Here is a 22,879-nt window from a genome sequence, read left to right on the forward strand (position 1 = left end):
GAAGTGACTTCTGTTTTTCTGTTGGTTGTCCATCCCTCCTTCTGCTCCCCCTTCCCACCCCCAGCTTATTTGTGCTCAGGGTTGTAGCGGTTTATGGCAGCTCCAAAATTTTCATGGCTGGTGTAGTTTCACAATGCAGCTGATTCCCAGTTCTTGATGTAGGAGGAAATGCAGCATGCTATTAATTTGTAATAAATTGCTATTGGAGTAGAGTGTGTTTGTGAAAGCTCTGGCTTGTATTTCTCTTCAATAATTCATTGCCCTGGTATTGTATTATATTAATTGAATGGAAAAAGCAGATCCAGACAAAGCTTTTAGGATCTCTATTTATTAAACTTGAAAGCAATTGATATGTATTTATTACAATGGCTAAGAAAGGCAGATCTCTCTCTAACACTGCAGGGCATTAAACAGTTATAAAAGAAACCCAGGATAGGGTACTGAGAGAGTTTCTTTGCATCTCACCAGCTGAGCAGTTGCTCACATTGAAGTGGTGTTGAGGATTTGCTGCTGCTATTGAGACAGACAATATTGATCATCCCTTTGTAAAGAAGAAGAGGTTATGCTTGCTGCTGGGTGTCCCTTTTAACAAGGTTTTGTTAATTAGCTGGGCCTATTTTTAGCCAGAGATAGTTCTGTTGCATTTCCTGGTACTCTGTAGTTCTTTGGTCAGTCACTCAAGTGAGACCTGATGTAAGCTTGTACCTTGCAGTGTCTGTCTTAATGTAGGTGAGGGTTTATTTCTGAAGATGCTCCACTTTTCTTTCCCTCTACCCCCTCTCTTGGAGACTCTCCGTAGAATAGCTGTGATTTTACTTGAGCTCTTCTGGTCTAGCTTGGCAAACTGAAGGTGCAGTTACAAAACTAGCAAAACTTGCACAGTCAGCTGCTCTTCTTACAACAGCTTTCATGTTCAGTTGGCCTTTACATCCAGGGAGGATACTAAACTCCTTGGTCCTATTCCTGTGCCAGCTGTTTGAGGTAGGTTCCCACTGGCTGAGGAACATGCTGATCTAGGTCTCCTTGAACTTGCCTCTGCCTTCAATGTGGAGCAAAGCACCATTTAACCACTTGGACAGCACTGAAAGCCACAATGCCACCTCTCTGCTGCCATGAAACTATTCTGATCTCTTTGCTGCTGTAATCTTTGTCTGGCCAGGTAATGTTGATCATGGAGGGGAAAGAGCAAAGTGACTTGCATGCTACAGAAGCTAGGTTTGAGACTTCAATGATAGTCTTTAGCCTGTTGTGGTTGCCTTATCTTCTACCTTTCCCAAAGAGAAGACTTAATAGGAAAATGTGGTCCTCATATATGTATCAATGCCTGCTGCATGTATATATGATTGTCATTAGAGTGCTTTGGGTGGTGGAGTCTGGAGGGCCCCCAGGGTCTCCCTTCTGCAGGAGGTGGTGAGCCCATGGCTGTTGGGTGGTTGGGCTCAGTTCTTGGGTCCGGCTCTGAGCTGTTTATCAGGAGCAGGCTGGCATGGGGACCATGGGGGACTGCCTGGGCATGGGGAGGCAGGCTCAGAGATGCTGCTAGGACAGATTCGGCTCCTTGCAACCTGCTGTGTCCCAGCCCTTCTTGCTCATGGGGTGGTGTGGCTGCTGGGACACCCTTGTCCTCCCCCTGCTCCACGAAGCGTGCAGTTTGCCTGCTTCTAAAGTTTGTGTTAATGGTGCCTGGACGACTGGCCAGTCCTGCAATGTGTAAAGAGCAAAGCAGAGGGGGAAACTGTGGAACAGACAGCAAGTCAGAGATGATAAATAACTCTGAAAAGTGGAATTTTATGGCCTTGTATTGTAAAACTTGAGAAGCTGATAATGTAGTGGAGGCAGTAATGATATTGATTTGGAGGAGAGTATGTTATAGAGCATGCTTAAAGCAGCCAGATATGGTGTGTAATGCCTGGGTAATCCATAGCCAGAGGAAAACCTGGTGCACGTGGCTACTGTCAGTGTGATCCAATGGGACATCTTTCAAGTCTGCAGGGGAAAAGAAATGGGGAGGGAGCCAGCGTGACTGCTGCATTCATCATGCTTAGAAGTTACAGCTCCTGGGGATCTTCTCTGTGAGAAAGAGGTATGAGGGACTGTATGCAAGCCACTTAGAAAACTTGGTCTGGGAGTAAGGTCTCTGTCTATTGGTATGGCAAGGGCTGACCATGGGACAAGGGGTAGTGAGATGGTGTCTGTAATTTGAACCAAGGTGCCTGGACCAAGGAGCAACTCTAGTCTGCTGCATGTTGGATGCAGGAACTGCTGGAGAGGAGTTAGTCAGCAAACACAAAGTATAGGTAGTATCAGCCACAGCCGGATGCAAACAAACAACAGGGGTTGTGCTCACAGGCAGATTTCTTTCTTTGTCAGGATATTTAAAAACTTTTTAAGCCTCAGACACCTGTTTTTTCTAGAGAGGCCTCTCAGCATCCAGTAGGACATGTTTCCTGTCTCATCTTTGTAGCAGACCAGTGCTCTTACTCGAACTCAAAAGCACTAATGAACAAGTCGTGTAATTCATGCACATGCTCTGAGCTGAAACATCTGTAACATCTGTCTTCCAAAGAAAAGCCCACTGGGAGTGGGCTCTTTGCAGGTACCCCCCTGGATGTGGGGGGATTGCTGTTGGCATCAGTTCAAATCACTGCTGTGTCAGGCACGGGAAGGTGCATTCCTGGAGCTCGTGGCCTTGTCCATCCCTTCTGCATTGGCTTCTGATCCCTGAACAAAGGGGCCCCTGTGCATCGAGAGCAAGACAGTGCATCCACTGAGAAATAGATGTGTTCATGAGCTCAGGGGAGGGCCTGAGGATGGAAATAGTCAAATCTTTTTTCAAATGCTTCAACTAAAAGCTCTTTGGATTTGGTAAGATGGAAAATCAGCTCCAGAGCCAACACCCAAACCTGGAAGCTCTAACAGAGTTCCTGTTTGCAGGGACGGCAGGCTGCTGGCAGGAGGGAGCGGGGGGGGGGGGGGCAAGACTGGGGGAGACCCCTGGCAGTGCCAACTTCGGGGGACTGGTTCAGGAGTCGGCCGTCGTGACGAATGAGCTGCAGCTCAGTGGGGTTGAGTAAGAGGTAACTTACTGAATAAGTTTTATAAGAGGCAACCCCTGTGGGGTTGAATAAGAGGCATTTAGCAGGAGGAGTGTGTTCAGCTAACCAAAGGCATTTGATAGGTTTCCAAATGACAGGCTGAAGGGAAAAGTGTGGAGCTGCGGAGCAAGGCAAGGCTGGGGTGGGTGCAGGGCAGGGTGCTGAACAGCAAATAAAGGGCTGGCCTGTGGTCAGGGCTTTGGCTGGGCTGGCAGGCTTGCTTTGGCAGTACGCGGGCAGGCTGCTGCAAAGAGCCTGTGTAAAAGTGCTGTGCTGTTGCTAATTGGAACTGGCAGCAGCGTGAACTCGAGTTGGTCAGTGTCTTTGTGGGGCTGCATCACTCAGTTCCTGAGAGCAGCCCTGGGAGGATTTCAATGGGTGTATCCTCAGAGCAGAGGCTGCAGTTTCTGCAGCTGGCATTTCATGTCCCAAAATGGTTGGTGTGCTCCTGATAGCTGAACACCAGTTTGGGAATTTCCTGAAAGAAAAGCACATACACAGCCCTCCCCCTGGATGAAGGCTGGGAGCGTTACATCTTAAAAGCTTACAGCCAAGAGAGGGAACTGCACATCAAGTCTCAAAACCAGATCAGAGTAATTATCCCTGCATTGCTCACACCATGTGCAGGTCGTGCTCTGTAGCCTTGCTGCAAGGGGAGCAGCAATGTTCCCCACTCCTGCAGCTGCACTGCTTACTTGCTGACCTGGCGACTCAGAGACGCCTCTGGATCTGATAGTGCTTAGACAACATCTCTGAGATCATGGCTCTGGGTGCCCGTGAACCACTTAGTGCTTATATGAGTCTGCTAGACAGCACGTGGTGGCTCTGAATTAATTTTTGGAGAGCCAGGCTGGCTGCTGCCCTGGTGACACGGATCTGCTTTGGCTCTGCAGAGCGTTTGAAGGTGCGGAGCCTGTTGGATATCTGGCTCTGTCTGGTAACGTAAACCACTGTTTGGTTTGTGTATAGTTTTTTTTCCCCTCTGTAGGATCTGCATTGCAGATGGCTTTTGCTATGCAAAATGAAAGCTTTCCTTGCACGGGGATAATTCCAGAAGCCAAATCTTACATTCCCTTACACACTCCCAATCTAGTAATTATTTCTGAGGCTGTGTTTGTGTGCATCTTCAGTGGTCTCTCTTCCAGACTGATGTTGGAAATATGGTAGTGCTTGCAACAGGCTACAGCTGTCATCTAAGCACACTTTCTCAGTGGGGGTACCCAGGCCCAATTTAATATTCAAGGCATTTGCTTTTTAAAAGGAAAGTCTTCACTGAAGCTTAGCAGATGGAAGGAGAGCTTGTGTGCATGTTTGACTAAACTCGGTGAGTATCTGGCACTGGTATGAGCACTTCCTACGTTCCCATCAGATCTGCTGATCTCTTTATTCATGCAGCATTGCTGCAGTGAAGACTTTCCCGCTGATCTTGCCTATTCCTAACCCTGGCTAAACCATCACCGATTAGGGAGACAGCTCATTTGATGGCTGAAGGTAGGACAGATGCCTCTTTGTGTACAGCTGTCATTCAGGGAACAGGGGCTGCCATGAATGGGAAATCAAGATTGATTCATGAGCAAGAATAAAATCAAAATTGCTCTGATTATGTCTTCTGCATTTTTTTGCATTGCATCTTGCTCTGCGCTGGCATATGTATATGTATGTACTGGCATATATATATGTACGTACTATATGTACTGCTTGTTGGGATAAGGAGTTTATGAAGATGAGTGTTAATTCTGCTGCTGAAAGGAGTGAAGACTTAAATGTCGTTTTATAATTTATGTGTGTACTTGGGACAAAAAAAATTCCCCCTGCTGTTCTTTGTAGTGCTGTTCTTTGTAGATCAGAGTTCTCCTCATCCCCATAGTGCAGAGGGATGCTTGTAGCACCATTATTGTGCTTGTTAAGTTTGGAGTCCACATGCTTGTCATCTGTGACCCCTTCAGCTAGGGACAGAAGCAGCCAAGCCTTTCCTGGAAGTACTGAACTTGTTTTTTTTTCTTGAAATAGTGGTACTTAAACACTTATCTTGGAAACTGCTGGGCCTGCCCATGAAAATGTATGAGGGTTGTCTATTGAGTCAGTGTAACTCCCCCTGCTCTCAGAGGATGGGGGGAATTAGGAGTGTATGCGCTAGTCTGTGATGGAGGCAAGCTGCTTTGGTGGTACCCTATGGTCAAAATGGCCTGAGGTCTCTCTCCATCCCTCTCCTGCAGAGGCATCTCTAACAGGAGGGGGTCAGGTGTATATGGGGGTGCAGAGGCACTCTCCTGTGAAAGGCTCGTGCTCAGGGCATGAGGGGAATAAGGGTGGGATGGAGGTCCTCTGCATGAAGGCACAAACAGATGGAGAACTGAGAACTTTCAGCCCTAGAGGCTGTTCCAAGGTAAGGGGAGGACACAGGAGAAAGCCTCCAGGCAGGTGGCACTGGGGTCTTTGCTCTCTTCCTCCAGCCCACATTATGCTATGTCTTTGGAGAAGAAAAGTCACCCTTCTGCTCCCAGGAGCCCCAAAATGCTGCACAGTGTGTGCAGCTGCTAGCCCAGCCTCAAAGATGCTGCCTCCTCAGATGCCTGTTGCCAAATCCTTTGTTATCACACCTCTTGAAAAAAGGGGACAGCTGTACCACTTGGACACCTACCTTTGCAAATGTAGCTTGGTTCTCCACGCTTGTTTTTAATAGCCACTTGTAGCCCCACCGTGGCTCCTGCATTGCTGCTGCTGAGCAAACTACAGGCTGCGTGGCTGGAGGGTGAGGAGCAGAGAGATGGGAGGTCAGTGCATGGCACTCCCGAGGCACACGCTTATCTTCTGTTTTGGAAAACTTTCACACTGGAAAGGATAACTCCAAACTGGCTCAGCTGGAAGGAAGGATATTTACTTCTTAAAAGCAAAACCAGGAACAAAAACACCGCCTGCAAAACTATTTATCTCCAGCCGAGCAGCTGCCAGGATTCAGCAAGGTTAACTCTGACTACAAACTTTCCCTGCCTTAGCGTAAGCAGGGAGATTTGGATGAGCGGCAGTAACTGCTTGTTCCCCTTCAAAGTGGGAGCAGTGGTTGGAGTGGCGGGGAGTGAGGAGATGCTCCTCAGCTGTGAAACCTGTCCTGCTGCCGAGCTCTGGAGCAGCGGTGAGCAGAACTGCACAGCCCACATCACCCTCAAGCTCTTTCAAGTCACTATTTATTTCTGCTGTAGTATGCTAGGGAAAGGACTTGGATACTGATGGGGGGGCACTTCTGGCTCATCATGGCTTTTTTTGGTTTGCATTTCTCTTTTAATTTACGTAAACAATTGGGTTTATTAATTTTTGTAACTTGGCAGCTGGGTGAAGGGTTACATCAGGGACGAGGCTGGCCTGCTCCATGTGCGCCATGCCTGAGCAGGGAGTGCGGCTTCCCAAAAGCAGCCTGGCAGATGACATACTGCATTGACCTACTTTCGGGAGAAGCGCAGAAGTGTTGGAGAAACTGTGTCCGTAGGCCTCCTCGCAGCTCTGGGATGAGAACAGCTGGGAATTACTCAAACGCGCTGCTGTGAAACTGCTGCTGAGGCTCAGCAGCCCTCAGGGGCACGGGGAATGGGAGATTGGCACAAGCATCTCTCCCATTTTGAGAATTCTTTCTTTATGACTATTTTGAAGTATGTGCCAGAGAAATCTTGCTGCGTCTGGTCACTGTCATGGAGTGTAACAGGCTGCAGGTCCAAAATACACATGCAGTCCGAGGGAAACCTAGTTCATAGCACTGCAAAGCTGCCCCTCACTGTGGCAAGCAGCTGACCTGCGATTAAATGCCTAGAGTATCACCATTTGTACACAATTCCTTGTGAGGGGAAAGCATTACTGTGTAGCCAGATCTCTTGCAAATCAGAGTGGAAGGACTTCCATGTGTCCTGATGAAGTAAAGTAAAGGAAACTTGTGGTGGCCTCTTAAACCCTCAGACCATAACCCAAGCCTGATAAAGGCAAGCTGGGTTGAGTTTAAATTGCAAATGAAAGGCCTAAGTTTGATGCCCGAAAGAAAACTAATTTATCTGGCAGAGGAGAAGAAAAAACACTGCAGGGACTACCTGTTTTGTTGGGGACATGGTCAATATAAAAATAGAGAGCAGTGTTTTATTAGAGCCTTGGAGCAATTCTTTGCACACTCTCTTCTACAGAGATGATGACTAAAAAGAAAACAAAGGCAATGTCTGTTAGAAAATAGGCTTTTCTCATCATCCATCTGCTGCCTCAGTATTTCTCCATCATATGTTTTATTTTCTGTGTTGGGAGTATACTGTTTTGTTCCACATCTGTTACTGCTAGGACTTCTGGGAGACTGGGCTAGCCTGTGGTTTGGGGAGTGCGTGGGCGGAGGCTGGGCTGGTGGCTCCAGATGGGTGGTGGTGGAGGTTTCGGTCCTGCCTGTTTTGATTTCTCAGGTTTGGATGTTAGCTCCAGAGTAAGGGATTATTAATGCTCAGCTCAACCCAGGAAGCTGGGGAATGTCTCCTTCATCCTCACCAGAAATGTCTGGCCAGAGATCAGGTAGGCTTGGCTTCCCAAGCTTAGGTAAAGGAGACTAGCCCATCATCCTGCCTCTGCAGCAGCAGTCAAGCCAGAGCTGTCAGACCATTTCTCGTTAGGAATCCAGTCAATCTGGTGTTATTAATGAAGGGATAATTACTCACCTATGACTTTTGCTCCTCCAAGAGCCTTGCTCAGCTCTGTTGTGGCCTGGAGGCTTGTGACTGCGGTGAGTGTACCCTTGTGACGCCTTGACAGATTGATGTGGCAAAAGCTTGTTTCTTCTGAGTGTTTCCTGGTCTCGCTCTTAGACAGGAGAGGCTGTGTGTGATGTGGCTTTGCTGAGAAATTGGTCCTAATTGCAGAGCCACTGGGTTGGGCTGTGATGGGTAGGGGCAGCAGATGGGCTGGCTCTGGTGGGCATCCCCCACATTGAGAGAAACCTTTCCCCAGTGTTCTGTCTAACCACAGCTCACTTCTTCATCTTGATCCTGTTCTGCCTGTATCAAGCCACATCTCTTCCTGGGGTGGTGCATGTGTCCCTCAGATGTCTTTCTCCTTGATGATCATCTTTTCCAAGTGCATCCAGTCTGACTGCTCCTATAAATCTGTCTAGCCACTAGGCAGCTTATTTCTCCTTCCAATAGGAAAGACTCCTGCTAACGAGGTGACCAGTGCAGAATTCACTGATTAGAGAGTCACAGGATGGCACGAAGGACTTCTGTCACGTGTTGCAGCTCAATGGATGCACAGAAGGGTGGCTTTGCTCCCGTGCTGCTCTTGCAACTTTGACAGCAGAGCTGTACCGAGTCAGCGACTCACATTCTCCCATTGCTTCTCCACTTGCTTGTTTTTGAAGCCTGTTTTGTTTTGCAGGTAGTTTTATTAATGCAGTCAACGGTTACAAAGAGGTTAGCAGAGGTAATGTGGCAACTTCTAATAAAAATGCTCTTGTTGAGGTGGTAGGAACTGGGCAACATCATGTTTGTAACCTCTCAGCCCCTTGGTTCCCTTCTCAGACATCTCATACTCCAGACTGAAGAGGTCTAATGCTTCTGATACAGTCATGTTCCTCGGCTGTCCTCCTACCATCTGCAAGAGAGGGGTCAGGCACAAATAATGGCAGTGGATTCTCTTCTAGCCAATACAATGTTACCAAAACCTTTGAAAACTGTCCAAGTGGGTTTTATTAAATGTTTGTATTCCTAGTAATTAAGTCAGCTTTGAATGAAGCGCTGATGATCCCTGCTGGTGCCTGCGTTGCGTAGTTTGTGGTTTTGGAGTGCTGCATTAAGGCACTCATTTATTTGTGTTGTCTCAATAACGGCAGGAAGGAAGGGCTGTCAACCTGTGTGATGTCTCTGACACCATCCTCCTCACTTTGGGGAATCTTATGCTGGAAAAAGAATTAAAACCCAATCTTACAGGACCCTCCTCCATTACTTTGTTTTTCTTCAGGCAATGTTTCTTCTACAGAAGCCAGTTGGAGCAAAAGCACTTTAAAAAGTACAGCTCCCCTCTCGCTTCAGTGATGCGTGGGACACAATTTGGCTCATTTTAGAAGGGATTTTTTGGCAGTGTTGAGAGTTAAGAGGAGAAACAGGGAAGGGTATTCAATCATGTGAGCCTTCAGGAGCATTTTCCTGTTAATCTGCATAGCTTTCAAGGGACTTTGGAGGACAGGGACTCCAAAGTGCTCTACTGTGGCCAGCATCAGGAAGGCAAACTGGCTGCTTGACACTCACTGTAACAGACGGGACATTCTTGAGCAACACAACCATCACTTCTAAGAGATGGCTCAGAACTGTGAAATGACACATTGGGAAGAATTCTTCCTGCACGTGTAGTTTAATGTCTCCTCTTGCGTATTTTCTTTTCCCAGTTTCCTTCCAAACTCAGGCCGAGTTCTGGTTGGGACCTAGCCTCTGATCTCAGACTTTCCCATTTTATAAATAACTGTATTTAGTTTTTACTAGTGGTTTTGCCACTTACCTTTTGAAGTCAGAGCCTTGGCTGGAGTAGAAGGTGTCTGTACATTTGTTGGCTGGCCTTGCAGTTCACCCGTAGATCATGTGGCAGGTAGATCAAAGGCAGGTGGGTGGTTCTGATCCAAATCACTTGCCAGGGCTCAGTGATTGCTTTGAAAAGGCTTTTAGCATCAGCTTTGTATTAGTTGTCCTCAGCTTGTAGTGCGGCTAGCGGGGGGACAGAAATGGCAAGTAAGACCCACAAATGCTGAATGACAAATACTAATGTCTGCATGTTACGATTTGCAAGTGCTGTAGGTGTTGAAAGGGGTTGTTTTAATGCTTGCATCCAGTCCATGGGTTCTTCTGCAGGCAAGCTGTGCCTAGATTCACACAGGCATTGCATCAATAATGATATTTAGCTATGCTTGAAGGTAAGTACATTGCAAGCATTTCACAGGCACAGGATTGGAAGCTATGAGCTGGGGAGGATTGAACTGGTTTTAACTGCTGTCTTGATTTCTCTGTGTGGGAGCTTTGGGCTGGAGCTGGTGTGGAAAGCTGAAATGCTTTGTGGTGGGATGGTGCCATCCAGGCAGTGCCCCAGCTGATGTGAGTGGCCTGTAATGAGCAGGCTGAGAAGCTGCTTTGTTTCTGCCTATGTTATCTGGTATGTCAAAAGCTCTGGTGCATCCAGGCTCCTGAGCTAGGGTTCTCTTTAATTTTATTTTGCTTGCGGGGCCATCTTATCTAGGAGGTGCCACTTGTCTTCTGTGTGTTCCTGCCTGAATCAGGCTGATGTGGAGCATCTAGAAGAGTTTCTACTTCAGTGTACTCAAACGCTTGACAAGAGACTGGCTGCTGGATGTCCTGAAGGTTGCATCTACATTGAGTGTGCTCTGGGAAGTTAAGTTAGGATGTTCTGTTGTTTGCACAGTTGCATGCACTTTTTCAAGAGGTCCTGCCTCAGTCTCTTCACAGAACAGGGAATAAAGCTGTTGGCTGCAAAATCCAGCTTTGTTGCCTGAAATACAGAGTTGCTGAAAGTAGAAGCTAGAGTGAAGGAGATGGAGGACATCAGGAGGTCTCCTCACCAGGGCAGCTTGTGCTATTTTGGAGTCTCAGTCTCTGCCTTTTCTGCTGGTATGTCACGAAGTAGCTCTGAACCACTTGCTGGTGGCCACAAGCCTGCTCCTCATTTTCCACACCTCCAGCGGTGAGCCTTTGTTCCAGGCTGACACAAGTCTGGAGAAATTTGAGCTGCTCTTGATGACTAGCACACACTGAAAAGACAGCTCAAATTGCTGAGAATTAAAAACAAGGACCCATCTGTTAAACTCAATACCAAATCCCACGTGTGTTGGTGGTGGCTTCCTGTCTCTGGTCCATCACTGCAGTGGAGGCAGCAATGCTCACCTGGTCTCTGAGACAAGCAAAGGCAGCTAGATTTACGCTTCCAAAGTGCTCAGATACCATAAAGTTAATTCTTTTTATTATGTCTTTAGACGGTATGTCTAAACAAAGCTTGAGGGCCTGCACTGTATGAAGAGGATCAAAAGGAATATGTGATAAGTACTAATCCATGAGCAATGATACTCAGGAAATGAAGGACTGCTGAAGCGCATTAGCTGAGAGGGACTTGGATGAGGGTTGTGTAAGCAACCTTAATTCTGACACTACCTCCCTGGGAGCCTGAGCTTGCCACTCGGTTATTCTGTTGTGTAATTTTTGGTTGTAAAATTATAGTCTTCAGTAAGTGCTCCTGGCCCGTTGTCTCTGGAGGAGTCAGCAGGTTGAGCTACAGGAAAAGCAGATGATAGAAAGCTGCTCTTTCCAGCTCTGATCAGTGCTACCACTTTGTGTGTGAATGTCAGATTATAAATGTACTCCTGGATCACTTAGGGAAAGCAAAAGGGTGGATGGTTGGACTGGTGCTAGCTTTAACCTGCAGGAACTAACAACACATGGGTGCTTGATCTTCAGTGAAAGCACAAGACCCTGAGCTGTTTCTGGAAATACTGGACAGTGGCTTCCTCTCTGTCTCTTTGCTCTGGTTGCAAAATCCTTCTAAATGCCTGTAACTTTTTAATACTTGGCTATGTGTCTTTTTTGCCACCTTGTTTCCAAGCGGCGTGCCCAGTAAGGGAGTTCGGTTTATATCTGTTGTCCTCTCTTAAGCCAACCATAACTTCGTCTTGCCTTTTTTCGGGGTCTGTTTTGTTTTGTGCCATTCATGCAGGTTCCTAGCCTTATTCCTGCATTGAATAATTCAGGTCTGTTAGCTGCACATAATCCATACTGTTGGAATCAGTTTGAATTTGTGGCTCTGTGGCTTGCAGCAGTATGTACAGTGTGTGTTGGCAGATGACTTAAATACTTCTGAAAGGCTCTGTTTTTCTAGGTCATTCCTACATGAAGCTGATAAAACTGGCTCTGTTTCTGACCTGTGTGTCACTACTGTACCCACAGCTCTTTGCTCAAGGTGCCTTTTCACTGAAATCCTGTCTTCTGAAAGCAGTTTTTAGAATCTATTTCAGGAGCCTTCTGTACCCCGGGACTTCTGTTCCTGTAGCTCTATGCTCTGTTGTGTTGCTTGAAAAACCCAAGTTACTATTGCATGTCCAAGCCCTTTTGAAGCATAGCGATTCTCCTGTCAGCACTACAGGACGGCGGAAGGTGCATCTCAGAGCTCAGCATGCATTCATCCCCACGAAGAGTCCAGAACCTGTCCTGCTTGTCCTCTAGCTGCATGTATGCTGTACGTCCAGGAGAAATCTCTGTGCAGCTGGCTGGGTCTCTGCTGTTGGCAGTGCTGCTCTTTGGAGTTGGCCAGTGGCTCTAGAGGCTTGATAGATACCAGAGGGAGGTTGCCCTTGGCTTGCAGTCTGCATAAGACAAGAGCAAATACTCTTGAGCACATCGATGTGTTTGGACAGAGATGGTCCTTGTCAGAAGCTTTACATAGCAGTGTTTGGACAATGATTTTTTTTTTTTTTTGAAACAATGGGAGGAATCAGGACATCGTAAGAATAGAAGGAGGTGCAGGATTTAGTGCGTAGCCATAAGCCAGCAAGAAGCAGGGCAGCACTGGGGAAAGCAGAAAATCAAATGGGGGGGAAGAAAGTGCTGTGGCTGATGGACTTGCAGTAGAGCTTGTATGAAGGCAAATCTCCCATCTCCCAAGTGGTGTGGTCAGTGCGATGAGCTTGGAAGGCGGTCTTCTCAGTGGGGTTTGAATGAGCACATGCTGGGCAACAGGAAGCTTCAAGGCAGGGATAGGAAAAGGTGTCAAAGGGATGTTGCAGGTGCCTCATAGTAGACTTAATCTGCTTTTTATATCTTTTTTTTTATTTTTATTTTTTTCCAAAACCACCTTAGCTTCACTGGATGATATAGTACATGTGCCTGGTCTTACTGGTTACAATTACTTGTGTAAATTCTACATCAGCCACATTACCCTGGTAAAACAGTGCTGCTGCAATAATTCAATTGAAGCTTTATCCAGATGCCTGGTACCCAGCCCACGTATTCTGGTCAAATGAATTAGTGCAATTAATTTGGGAAAAAGACCTAGCATATAACTTATAGCCTCTTTGCAGGGAGATTGTTAGGCACTAAGACTCCCTGTAGGGTCCCTTGGAGCCTGATTTTTAGCTTTGAGATTTTTGGCTGAGTGTGGTTGTAATGGGACTAGCAGTAGGAGTGATGGATAGAGCTGAAACCACAGGAGAAGCTGGTTGTGGACACCCAGGTGCAAGGAATGAGTGCAGTCAGGCCTGCCTTGGGAAGGGACAGCAGTCCCTAATGACGTCTGCACCTCTGGGCAAAAGCTGTGATTTTGAGCAGTGTAGGAAAGAGGTGACTCCCAAGTGTGCTGACCACATCAGCCATCAAAGAGGAGAAGGAAGATGTCAGGTGAAATCAGGGATGGGTGTAAGAGATGAAAGTATGCTTTATGGTGAAAGGAGCTTGGGAAAAGGGATGTGAAGGAGAGTAGGGTGTCAACTGGAATTTGGCTTTGAGGTCCAAGGTGGAGAGCAGAGGCAATTTGAGCATTTGTGCTCACCGTGTGCTGCTGAAGCAGGGTTGTACAGTGCTACTGCTGATGTTGTGCTGTTAATGGTGCGATGTGGGGGGGAAGCTAGCAGAGCCCTATGGCTCTCACCACATGTCTCTTTCTGCACCTTGGGGTATGGTGCTCTTCACGTGGGGAGTGCCAGTTTGGGCACAAAGGTCTCTTGGGTTTTTTGGCTCTTTTGGACTGGAATTTGAAAGCTTAATGCAGCCTATTGTGCTGGAAGACTTGCAGGCAAGCTTTCCATGGCAACTCTCCCTAAACACAAAGCACCATATGGCTTTTTCAGAGGGGGAGGGAATGAATCGAGCAGAAAAAGTCAACCTTTGTTTGTGGTGGTGTTTGTCTTCGCTCTCTGATGTGGAGCATGGGGAGGTGGAAGCATGGAGTGCTGTCTCCTGGGCATGGCTTCTGCTGGCCATGCCACCAGCAAGGGTGCAGGTGACTTCTCAGATGGTCTTTCCTTGCTTTTTAGAGTGGAGCTTGCTGTAAAAATAAACCCTGCCTGCACAGAGACCTCCCTCTTTGGGCTGGGTGCTCTGCAGGCAGATGGAGCAACCAGTTTTGCATTCACCCCTACACCAAGAAACACCCGAAGGGCTGGGAAGGCTCCAGGAGCACTCAGTTTGGGCATGAGCTGTACAGGAGGCAGCTGATGTTGGGGAGCTGTTTGTGCATTGTCTGCCCATGCTTTATACCCCTGCTTCCGAAGGGAACTGGAAGCCTTCACTCGACTGTAAATCCTCCCTTTTCAAGTCCCTTTGGAAGAAATGAGTGGAATAAATATCTTTATCTGTGTCTGTAGAAAAGCAGGAAGCCTTTGTGTGTCTCCTTGAAGGGGGAGGAAAAGAAATAATATGGGAATAAGCAGAAGGCAGCAGCCTGTGCTTGGCTCTGCTGCCTTCGGGGTGCTCTGCAGTTCCCGGGGCTGCCGTGGGGTGCCACCAGCAGCACTGGAGATGGCCTTGCAGGCCGGGCACCGGTAAGGCTGGCTGGGTTGCCTGGCCTTGCAGGGCAGGGGTGCAAGATCAGGCAGCTGGAAGCACTGGCAGCTGCCCAGCACCCAGCTGTTTGGCTGGAGTCTTGCTGCTGTCGGCTCAGGGATTCAGACATGCTGCAGATGAAGCATTTACGCTGTGCCGGCGCATGCTCGGAGGCTGCGGAGAGCAGAGCTGTCACCAGACCTTGTGCTGGGTGGAACGTGCCGCAGGGCAGAGCCCTGGCCAGGCACAGGACCAGGGTACTGTGCCTGCAGCCTGTGTCCCGGTGAGCTGATCTGGCTCTTTGGATGCTCCCATGCCCATCACAGCCACCTCTCTGGAGGTGGCCATTGCCTGCCTGCTGCAGTCTGTAGTTGGCAAGAGACATGGCTGGTTGTCCCCTCTGTTTCGATGATGTGACATGGGTTGCCTTTCAGGAGCACTGTTTGATTTTCCCAGAAGTGGGCAGAGGCTCCTCTTGGTGAGACCTGCTCTCAGGTGCTCCCATGGCTTTGCAGCAAGCAGGTTGCTGTCCCCATCCCCTCAGTCCTCCCTGCTGTCAGCAAGGAGGCTCTCAAATCCCAGAGTAGCAACAGGGATAACTAATGGGAAAACTCCTCCCGACTGTAGGCTCAGACCCATGGGTGGAGCTGTGCAGGTGGGATTAGGGTAACATTTGAGGAGAGGGAGAATACCATCTTAAGACACTTCAGTGCTAAACCCATTAGTTAGAGTAGGAGGTGGCCTGAGGCTGCCTTGCCTTGAGGAACATGCTCAGGCAGCAGTATTTTTGTGTGCATATCGCTGCCTCGCTCGGGGTTACACGCAGGAGCCCCGGCAGCTGGAAGCACAGCTCACAGCAGCACCGCTGCCTGGTGCCACAAGCGGGGAGAGCAGCAGGGATATTGAAGTCATAAATTGTGAACAAGAGAACCTTTCATCCGCTGAAGCCATGACCCTGCTGTGTGCTTACTGTAGAGCACAGCATCGTATGCTGGTTTCTGGAAAAGCAATTTGGCTTATTCCTGGTTTTGATTTACAGTCTAACTCCTGGGAGCCCCAGACCCAGGTTAGGGGAGGTCTTGTTTCTCGGTGCAATGTACTCAGCTTCTCCCACCCCCATGAGCTGCCGGTACCCATTGGGTTGGTGGCTCCAGTATCTTCAGGGGCCCTGACTGTGTTTGAATTTAATGGTCAGCTGAAAGAGCACTAGGGAGGGTGTTTGGGTGGGAGGGGTGTTGCTGCAAGCCCAACTCCTTACTCTGTCCTGTGCCTTAATCCCTTGACTTTGTACGAGATGTATAGATCCCTTAATGAAAAATGGCCTTTCTTGATATCTGGAGATGGACCCAAAGCAGGAGCCCTGGCTGTGACTGTATAGGGAATATAACCTTTGAGGGAGGCTGCGTACGATCCTGTCTGGGTGGCTGTGCTGCTCGGCTGCAGCAAAACATCATGCGACTTACGTGCCCCTTCGGTTTGGACTCGAGCCTGGGAGCTGTTTGAATTGGCTGCACTGCCAGTCTGCTGGGAAGCCACCAGCCTGAAGGACGCAGAAGGCAGACCCTGCTTTGTAGCTCTGTTCTTGTTGTCTGCCTTGAGCAGCCGTAAAAGGAAAGCCTTTTCCCCAAATCCAGGCGATTGCCGAGCTTTCCTAGGAGCGCTGGCATAATGACTCCTTCTGCCTGGCCAAGTTTATCGACATCAGACAAACCTAGTGCTGCAACGTTTGCAGCTCCAAGGCATGTGGTTTTGAGCGTGCTATTTATTTTGGGACTGCAGCATCTGATCTTGATTTGGTGTTTCCAGCCTGTGATCTAGGTTGTGTGCTGGATCAGGCATTAGCTGTTGCTTGAGGGATCATGGGCAATTTACACTCCCTTCTTCGGTTGAAGGGCTCAGAGAAATGCCGCTCTGCTGCATATGGGTGTTTGGGGGTGGGAGGAGTAATTTTTTTTTTTTTTTTTTTTCTTAAGAAATCTCCTTGAAAACCTCCCATTTTCCTGTCCTTGTGTGAGGATGGCTCCTGATGTGGCTGGCCACGGGAGGAGCAGTAGATGATAAAAGCTTCGGTGCAGCCTGCTTTCTCTGCGGTTCCCATGGTAGTTGGCTGTCACACATAGATCTAATGTATTCCCTGCCCACAGCAGGATTAAAGCCTTCTGGGAGAAGAATAAGAGGATGCAGGAAATGGAGATAGAGAAGAAACTGGGAAAAGGAATGGAGACCATGGCGGGGTAGGGATGAATCCAGGTGCTATCCCCATCAGAGGAGCAAGGGGCCTTGTAGGACCTCTGCTAGGGAGCGGCTATCCCAATTGCCTTTCACCTGAGGTGGTGATGGGATGCCTGGAAGCAGAGGTCCTTTCTGAAAGCTGAAGGCACTGGTGCGTGCAAGAGGAAGTTCCTGTCCTTCTGCTGTCGTGTCTCTCAAAGCTGTCCTTCGTTTGAGGGTGCGTGTTTCCTTTTGGTGATTCTCTTTCTTATTTTTCTTTGCAGATCCTGACAGCCAGTTGTATGATATGGGTTATACCCCTGAGGAGGAAGCCCCGGCCTGTCCTGATGAGTTTGATGACTTTGTCACGTTTGAGGCAAGTATGAGCACTGTTAACTCCTGCAAATGTCAGCTGTATACAGTGTGAGATTTGAGCACAGAGGGTTTGGCTGGGGGAGAAGAGCATTTGCTGTGATAGGACTCAGGGATGCTTAACAAGTAGTAAAGATGAATCCTTTAATCTGTGGGTGACTTGCCCAGAGAATTTGCACCAAGCATTTGGTGCAGTTTAAGTTAAAATTGGTGTTCAAGCAAAAACCCACAGCTAGAGCTGTCTTAGCTTGCAGAATTGCAAGAGTATGGTGCCCTGGGTGAAAGAGGGAGACCCTTTTTGCAGCGAAACACTAACAGTGCGGGAAGCGTGCCTGCTGCTGTTGTGTTTGTCTTATTGCTGGAGTTTCTGAGGCTAGAGAACCTGAGCCTGATTTTGAGATGTACCGGCCAGGAGCCTACCTGAGATGCACAGCGGAGAAGTCGGACGTTGGCACTTGGTCCTGTTTGGCCAGTAAAAGGCAGAGCAGAAGGCAAAAATGTAGATTTTTCTCTCTAATCTTGGGCTTGATCAAGGATGCTTATCTGACATGTTTTTTTTCTTTTTGTTAAAGTTACAGCCTCCATCCTGTAGTTCCCTTCTGTATTCCTTAACACAGGAGCATATTGCAGTGATGTCCTGTATCTACTCTCCCCAGCTAGAAAGGAGGCTGCTGCTACATTGACCTGTTGTTTGTGTTTATGGGCTTTTGGGTTTTGCTTGGTAGGCTTCCTCTGTTCCTGCTCTGTGCCTTCCAGCCTGGAGCAGAAGGCGCTGCAGGTGCCTTCAGAGCAAAGGGCTGGCTGGCTCCCTAGTCCCATATGGGGACTGAAAGGAAAAGCTTCTGTCTGCTTTTCCCTTTCCAAACTTTCCTCTTCAGGTTTTTGACTCTTGTGTTTTGGTACCCTGGATGTTTTTATCACAAAAATTTTTACTTCCAAAGGGACTTCCAGCCTCCTTTATATCTGCATGCAAATACACGTCTTTGCTTTGTATAGCCTGTAATATGTTATTTTGGCTTTGTGACTTCTTGATAAAAGGCTCAAGCTATTCTTTTGAGTTTCGTAATGATAAACTGGACGTTGAGCAGCATGTTAGTGAGAAGCACAGGTCCATCACTTAAGATGGCTAGAAGCTCTCACTTTGATGACTTATGCTTGACAGTCAGCCAGGTCATCGTCCCATTTCCCAGCCAGGTGCGGGTTTTCTCTTGAGTTGGTTTGCTGGCTCCCGTTCTCAATCAAGTGAATGGACTTGCACTGTCACCCTGAGCAAGTCGCTTATTCCCTTAGGACTGCTCGGATGAACACAGCCTTAAGAGCACATGATCCTGGGTTCCTCCCCCAGAATGCTTTCAAGGACGTGTTGAATATTAGATTATTTTTCCTTTTTGAAAGATAGTTACAAAAGCCAGTGATAGCTGGGTAGAAGTGGGCAGGAAGGGAGATGGGTTTTTCATATTCTTTCTCTATCTGGTACAAGGTCACAAATGTGCTTTTTAACCTGTACGGTTTAGAGGCTGCGACAGTGTGCATCGCAGTGCTCATGGAGGCAAGGGCTTTTGCTTTTTGCTCCTCAGACCTGCGTCACGGGACAATCTTCTGAGATTCAGAGCAGGGATGTTTTCTAAGGGCTAATTTAACATAGATGAGCTCTGTCAGTGCTGCAAGCTATTCTGAGCAGGAATACCAACAAGCCGGGTGTGTGCCCCGCTGGGATGAAATACTTCTGCTGCTGGGCCATCGTTTCCTTGAAACAACAAGGTGACCCAAAGGAAAAAGGTGATGAGTCCTGAAATCTCCTTTTCAGAAAGATGTAGATGGATTCTTATACTGAATTCAGGGTAATCGTCTAAAGATCAGAGCTCTGTCGGTGTCTACGTTTAATATGCTGGGGAAGAATTACCCTTGTTGTCTTGGATACATGATTTGAAATAATTTCCAGCCTGCAAGGATTTCGTAGAGGTTCAGCAAATGAGAACATGATTGAGAAATACCGCTCAGCATTGTGAGTGTAAAAATAAATTGGTGTCTTGGCGTGCATGGTTTTTTTTCTCATTCTCGTTCAGCTGAGCGGTGAGCTCCCAACATGCGTTTTATTCCACATGTCCTGTAGTGCTGTACCTTGGAAAGTTTGAGCTGTTTCAGGGAGGGGGGGATGAGAGAAGCCGTTGTACAAAGCAACCTGCTGGGAGCAGCAAATGAGTATTTTTTTACCAAAGCACCGTGCTGCCCTGCCTGGCAGAGCTGTCTGCTGCTGGGGAGGCTCCAGCAGGTCCTTCTTCATTAGGTGCAGCAGGCAGCTGACCTGGAAATCGTTAAGACAGAAAACAGAATAAATGGCCTTTCCTTATATATATATATTCCACCTTGCTTGGATTCACCTGGAAGAGAGGAGGGGGGAAAAACACCCTTCCTAAACTGAAGGTGTTGCCTTTCCTCCAGGTAGACCTGCCACACCACAAAAAAGCAGTTTGTATTCTCAAATGTCCCTGTTTCGGACCTGGGAAGACAGCGCACAGCGAACGCACAGCTCTAAACTTGCTGCTACATGGGACCACTAGGCAGCTAAACATGACAGCTTCTTTCTCAACTCCCAAAACGCAGCTGGCAGACTTCAGACACCAGGTGAGGCCCTCCTGCTTTGGCAGGGCCATGGGGTGAAGGAGCACAGCTAACTTTCCTCCTCTCATGTCACATCAGAGGACATTTGAAAAGTGAGCTGAAGGAGGGGTGCTGCATTTGCTGTGCCGTGGTACTGAGAGTAATTGTGGTTACTGGATTTGGACTGTTGGCTGTGGTCCCCCTTCAACAGCACAAAATCGCAGTGGCTTGAGTGCTTGGCTCTTACAAGTGTTGGAGCCTTGACAGAGAGCTTTTCTCCTAAATGTTTGTTCAAACAAGCGCTTTAAGCAGTCTAAATGAAAATGTCTTCTCTTTGTTAATAAGGTTGCTCTTGGTGACTCATCCCTTCTGGTGGCTGTCATCAGAGAGTGAAAAACCCTGAGTACCCAATATTGGTGTCTTTCAGTGAGTGTTTGCTCTACAAAGAGAAGAACCAACACTGCATCTTCCAGTAAGGGTGTAAAGCCTCTCAAAAGGGCAAGGTCTGAACTTTGACACTTCACACAGGGACCTTCGTAATGTCAGATACTTCCACAATTCAGCCACTGGTGTGGCTCCTGATGTGGCACAGAGCTTCTGGCTCTTGTTGCAACTTGCCAGGTCTGTTCAGCAGACAGATCTGTCTGTTAAACTGTTTTGAAAGAGGATTTCTGTTGCATGGCTCTGCTGAGACAGTGGCTTGCAGGGGATTGGAAATGAAGGAGCCTTGGGTCCCTGCAGCCACGTGGCTTCTTGTGCATCCAGCTGTGTTTGCAGGGGGCTCATTGCAATCCCTAGCGTTCCACTGTCACGCATGCAAGAGGAATCTCATCCCCTGTACATCCACTCTGGAGCAGAGAGCATCACCTTGCTGGGGTTACCTGCCTGCAGCCCCAGATAGAGTGTTTCTCTCTGCCTGACCTGGAAGTGTGGTGGTTGCAAGGCAGCTGGATGACAAGCTTACTGCTTTCTACCTCTGCAGGGAAATGTTATCAAAAAATAATGACAGTGGTTTTGGCTACCCTGCTTTGTAAAAGCTATGTAAAGGGAGCTTGGAGTCTGTCTGTCCAGACACCTGAGTCCTCAACTGTTTACCCCCAGGCTGGGCTAGTGCAGCTTTGCTGCTGACTAACTGGAAGGTAGGAGTTATCCTTGCCTCCCTTGCAAGCTCCCATGAAGCTCGTGACTCAGTTCTGGGTGCACGGACTCATTTGCAATGCTCTGGAGGGGGGAAAGGTGAATTTGGTGTTACCTTTCTTGATATCCGCTGTGCCTTGCCCTAGGACAAGGGCTCTCTGCCCTGACTTCTGGGGGCAGATGAGCTCACTTAGAGCAATGCAGAGCGGGAAGGCTGACTGTCCCAAAAGGAAAGCAAGCCGCAAAAATTCAGTGTGCTGGCAGAGTTACGCTGGGATTGGGCATGGAGAAGCGTAACCTTAGGTGGGCTGGAGGAGAGGCAAAGGCTGTGCTCCATAAAGGCTGACTGGGAGCACAATAAATAGCACAAATGCTGATTTTAGCCATGGGAACTCATGCTTTGGGCCAGCAAGGTCACAGGAAGGCCCTTTTTGAGATCTGTGAAATAGGGCAGCTGAAACTGCTGTGGGTGAGAGGTGCAGGGACAGTGGGGCAGGCGGTGCGGTGCTGTGCGGTGCTGTGTGGCGCTGTGCGGTGCTGTGCGCCTCACGCAGGGCTGTTGCCATCTGCTGGGCGGCCGCTGTGGATCCTCTCGGTAGCAGCCAGGAAAATGCATCGCACTGAGCCGTGCACAGCCGCGAGAGGGGAATTTTGCTTTCCCAGAACAGCAACGCTAACCAGATGTGTAGCAACACTAACTAGGCATGCATGTGGGCACCCTGCAAGCCTTACACCCCTCCAGGCATGTCCCCTCTGGCTAAATGTTCAGTAGCAAGTCCTACAGCACAGTAGGAGTGGATCTGGGGAGTAAAATGGTTGTTGGTGAGGTCCCACAGCTAGTTTTGTGCATTTTGGGAGGAGGGGATACTCCTGGCTCTCTCCAGCCTGCCTCTCCGCAGGCACAGCTGGCGGCTGCTGAAAGAACTGTTGCCTCTGTTAAAGCTGGAATGTCTTTTCATGTGGAGCAATTGCATTTAATGCTTCTTGAAGGGCAAAAATCAGAGCGAGGCAATTTAAATCCACGTTGCTGGATTTCTCCAACTGCTCAGAGTTTCTACAAAGGGAACCAAAGACTTGCAGGATTCCGGCTGTGTGCTGGTAACACAGAAGCTGTTGCTGAGAGCGCGCGCTATACCACAACTTGGGTGTGCAGGAGCTGTTCCCCAGAGGCATCAGCTATCATTCCTCGTGGCTTGTGTTTTGCAACGAGTCCATGTGAGGTGGCTGTACGAGTCTGCTCTCTCCTCATGATAGCCCAATGGACCTTCTGAGCCCTCCTTTCTTATTACAGACTCCCTGGGAAGATATTTGCCTTTCCCTAAGACAGAGAGCTGTGCCTGGTGAGCACAGGGTATTTGGAGTATGTGTTTTCTGCCTTGGTGGTGGACCTGCTTTGCAATCCTCAGCAGTTTACGTGAGGTTTTTCCTCCTCTGCCTCTCCATACCACAGTTACCAGCGGATGCATGTCTGGTAGGGGCCAGCCACTCTGAAAAGACAGGATTAAGCTTTGTAGCCTTCAAAGGCAACCTGCCTCCAAGCTGCCCGAGAGGGCTTGCAGCACCAGGGCAGACCTGGGGTTCAGCTTGCCAGCTCTGCCAGGGACTCTGTGGGCTGTTCCCCGACTACCCTAACGCAGGTATGAGGGTCTGTGGTCCTTTGCCACTCCGGCACTGCTGTACCACTGTGGCAGCGGTGGGGATGGGAAGATGCAGATGAGATAGCAGTGTGTGAAGACTGCAGCTCTTTGCCCCTTGGCTCAGGTTTTCTTTACCATTGCTGTTCCTGTGTCTGGAAGGAATGACCTCAATGGGCTTCTGGTCACAGGGCGGACCCAAAAGCATCATTGTGTCTGAATGAAAGAAAATCACAAATCCCTCTCTAAGTTGGCTGCTGGAATTGGTGTTGATTTTGTTAAAAACAGCTGC

General features: G+C 48.5%; 1 protein-coding gene across 3 annotated transcripts in view; it reads left to right on the forward strand.

The window, feature by feature from the left end:
* RAB11FIP3 (RAB11 family interacting protein 3) overlaps nucleotides 1-22,879 on the forward strand; it is an 80,681-nt gene that overhangs the window by 23,402 nt on the left and 34,400 nt on the right. For 2 of the 3 annotated variants that reach the window (XM_052772862.1, XM_052772863.1), the window contains exon 3: nucleotides 17,128-17,219. In XM_052772862.1, the coding sequence (XP_052628822.1) occupies nucleotides 17,128-17,219 (92 nt within the window). Of the gene's footprint in view, nucleotides 1-16,888; nucleotides 17,016-17,127; nucleotides 17,220-22,879 lie in introns of those variants that run through there. The other variant, XM_052772864.1, reaches the window with a different exon arrangement.

Source organism: Harpia harpyja, chromosome 21 (genome assembly GCF_026419915.1).
Source record: "Harpia harpyja isolate bHarHar1 chromosome 21, bHarHar1 primary haplotype, whole genome shotgun sequence".
In the NCBI taxonomy this organism is placed as follows: domain Eukaryota; kingdom Metazoa; phylum Chordata; class Aves; order Accipitriformes; family Accipitridae; genus Harpia; species Harpia harpyja.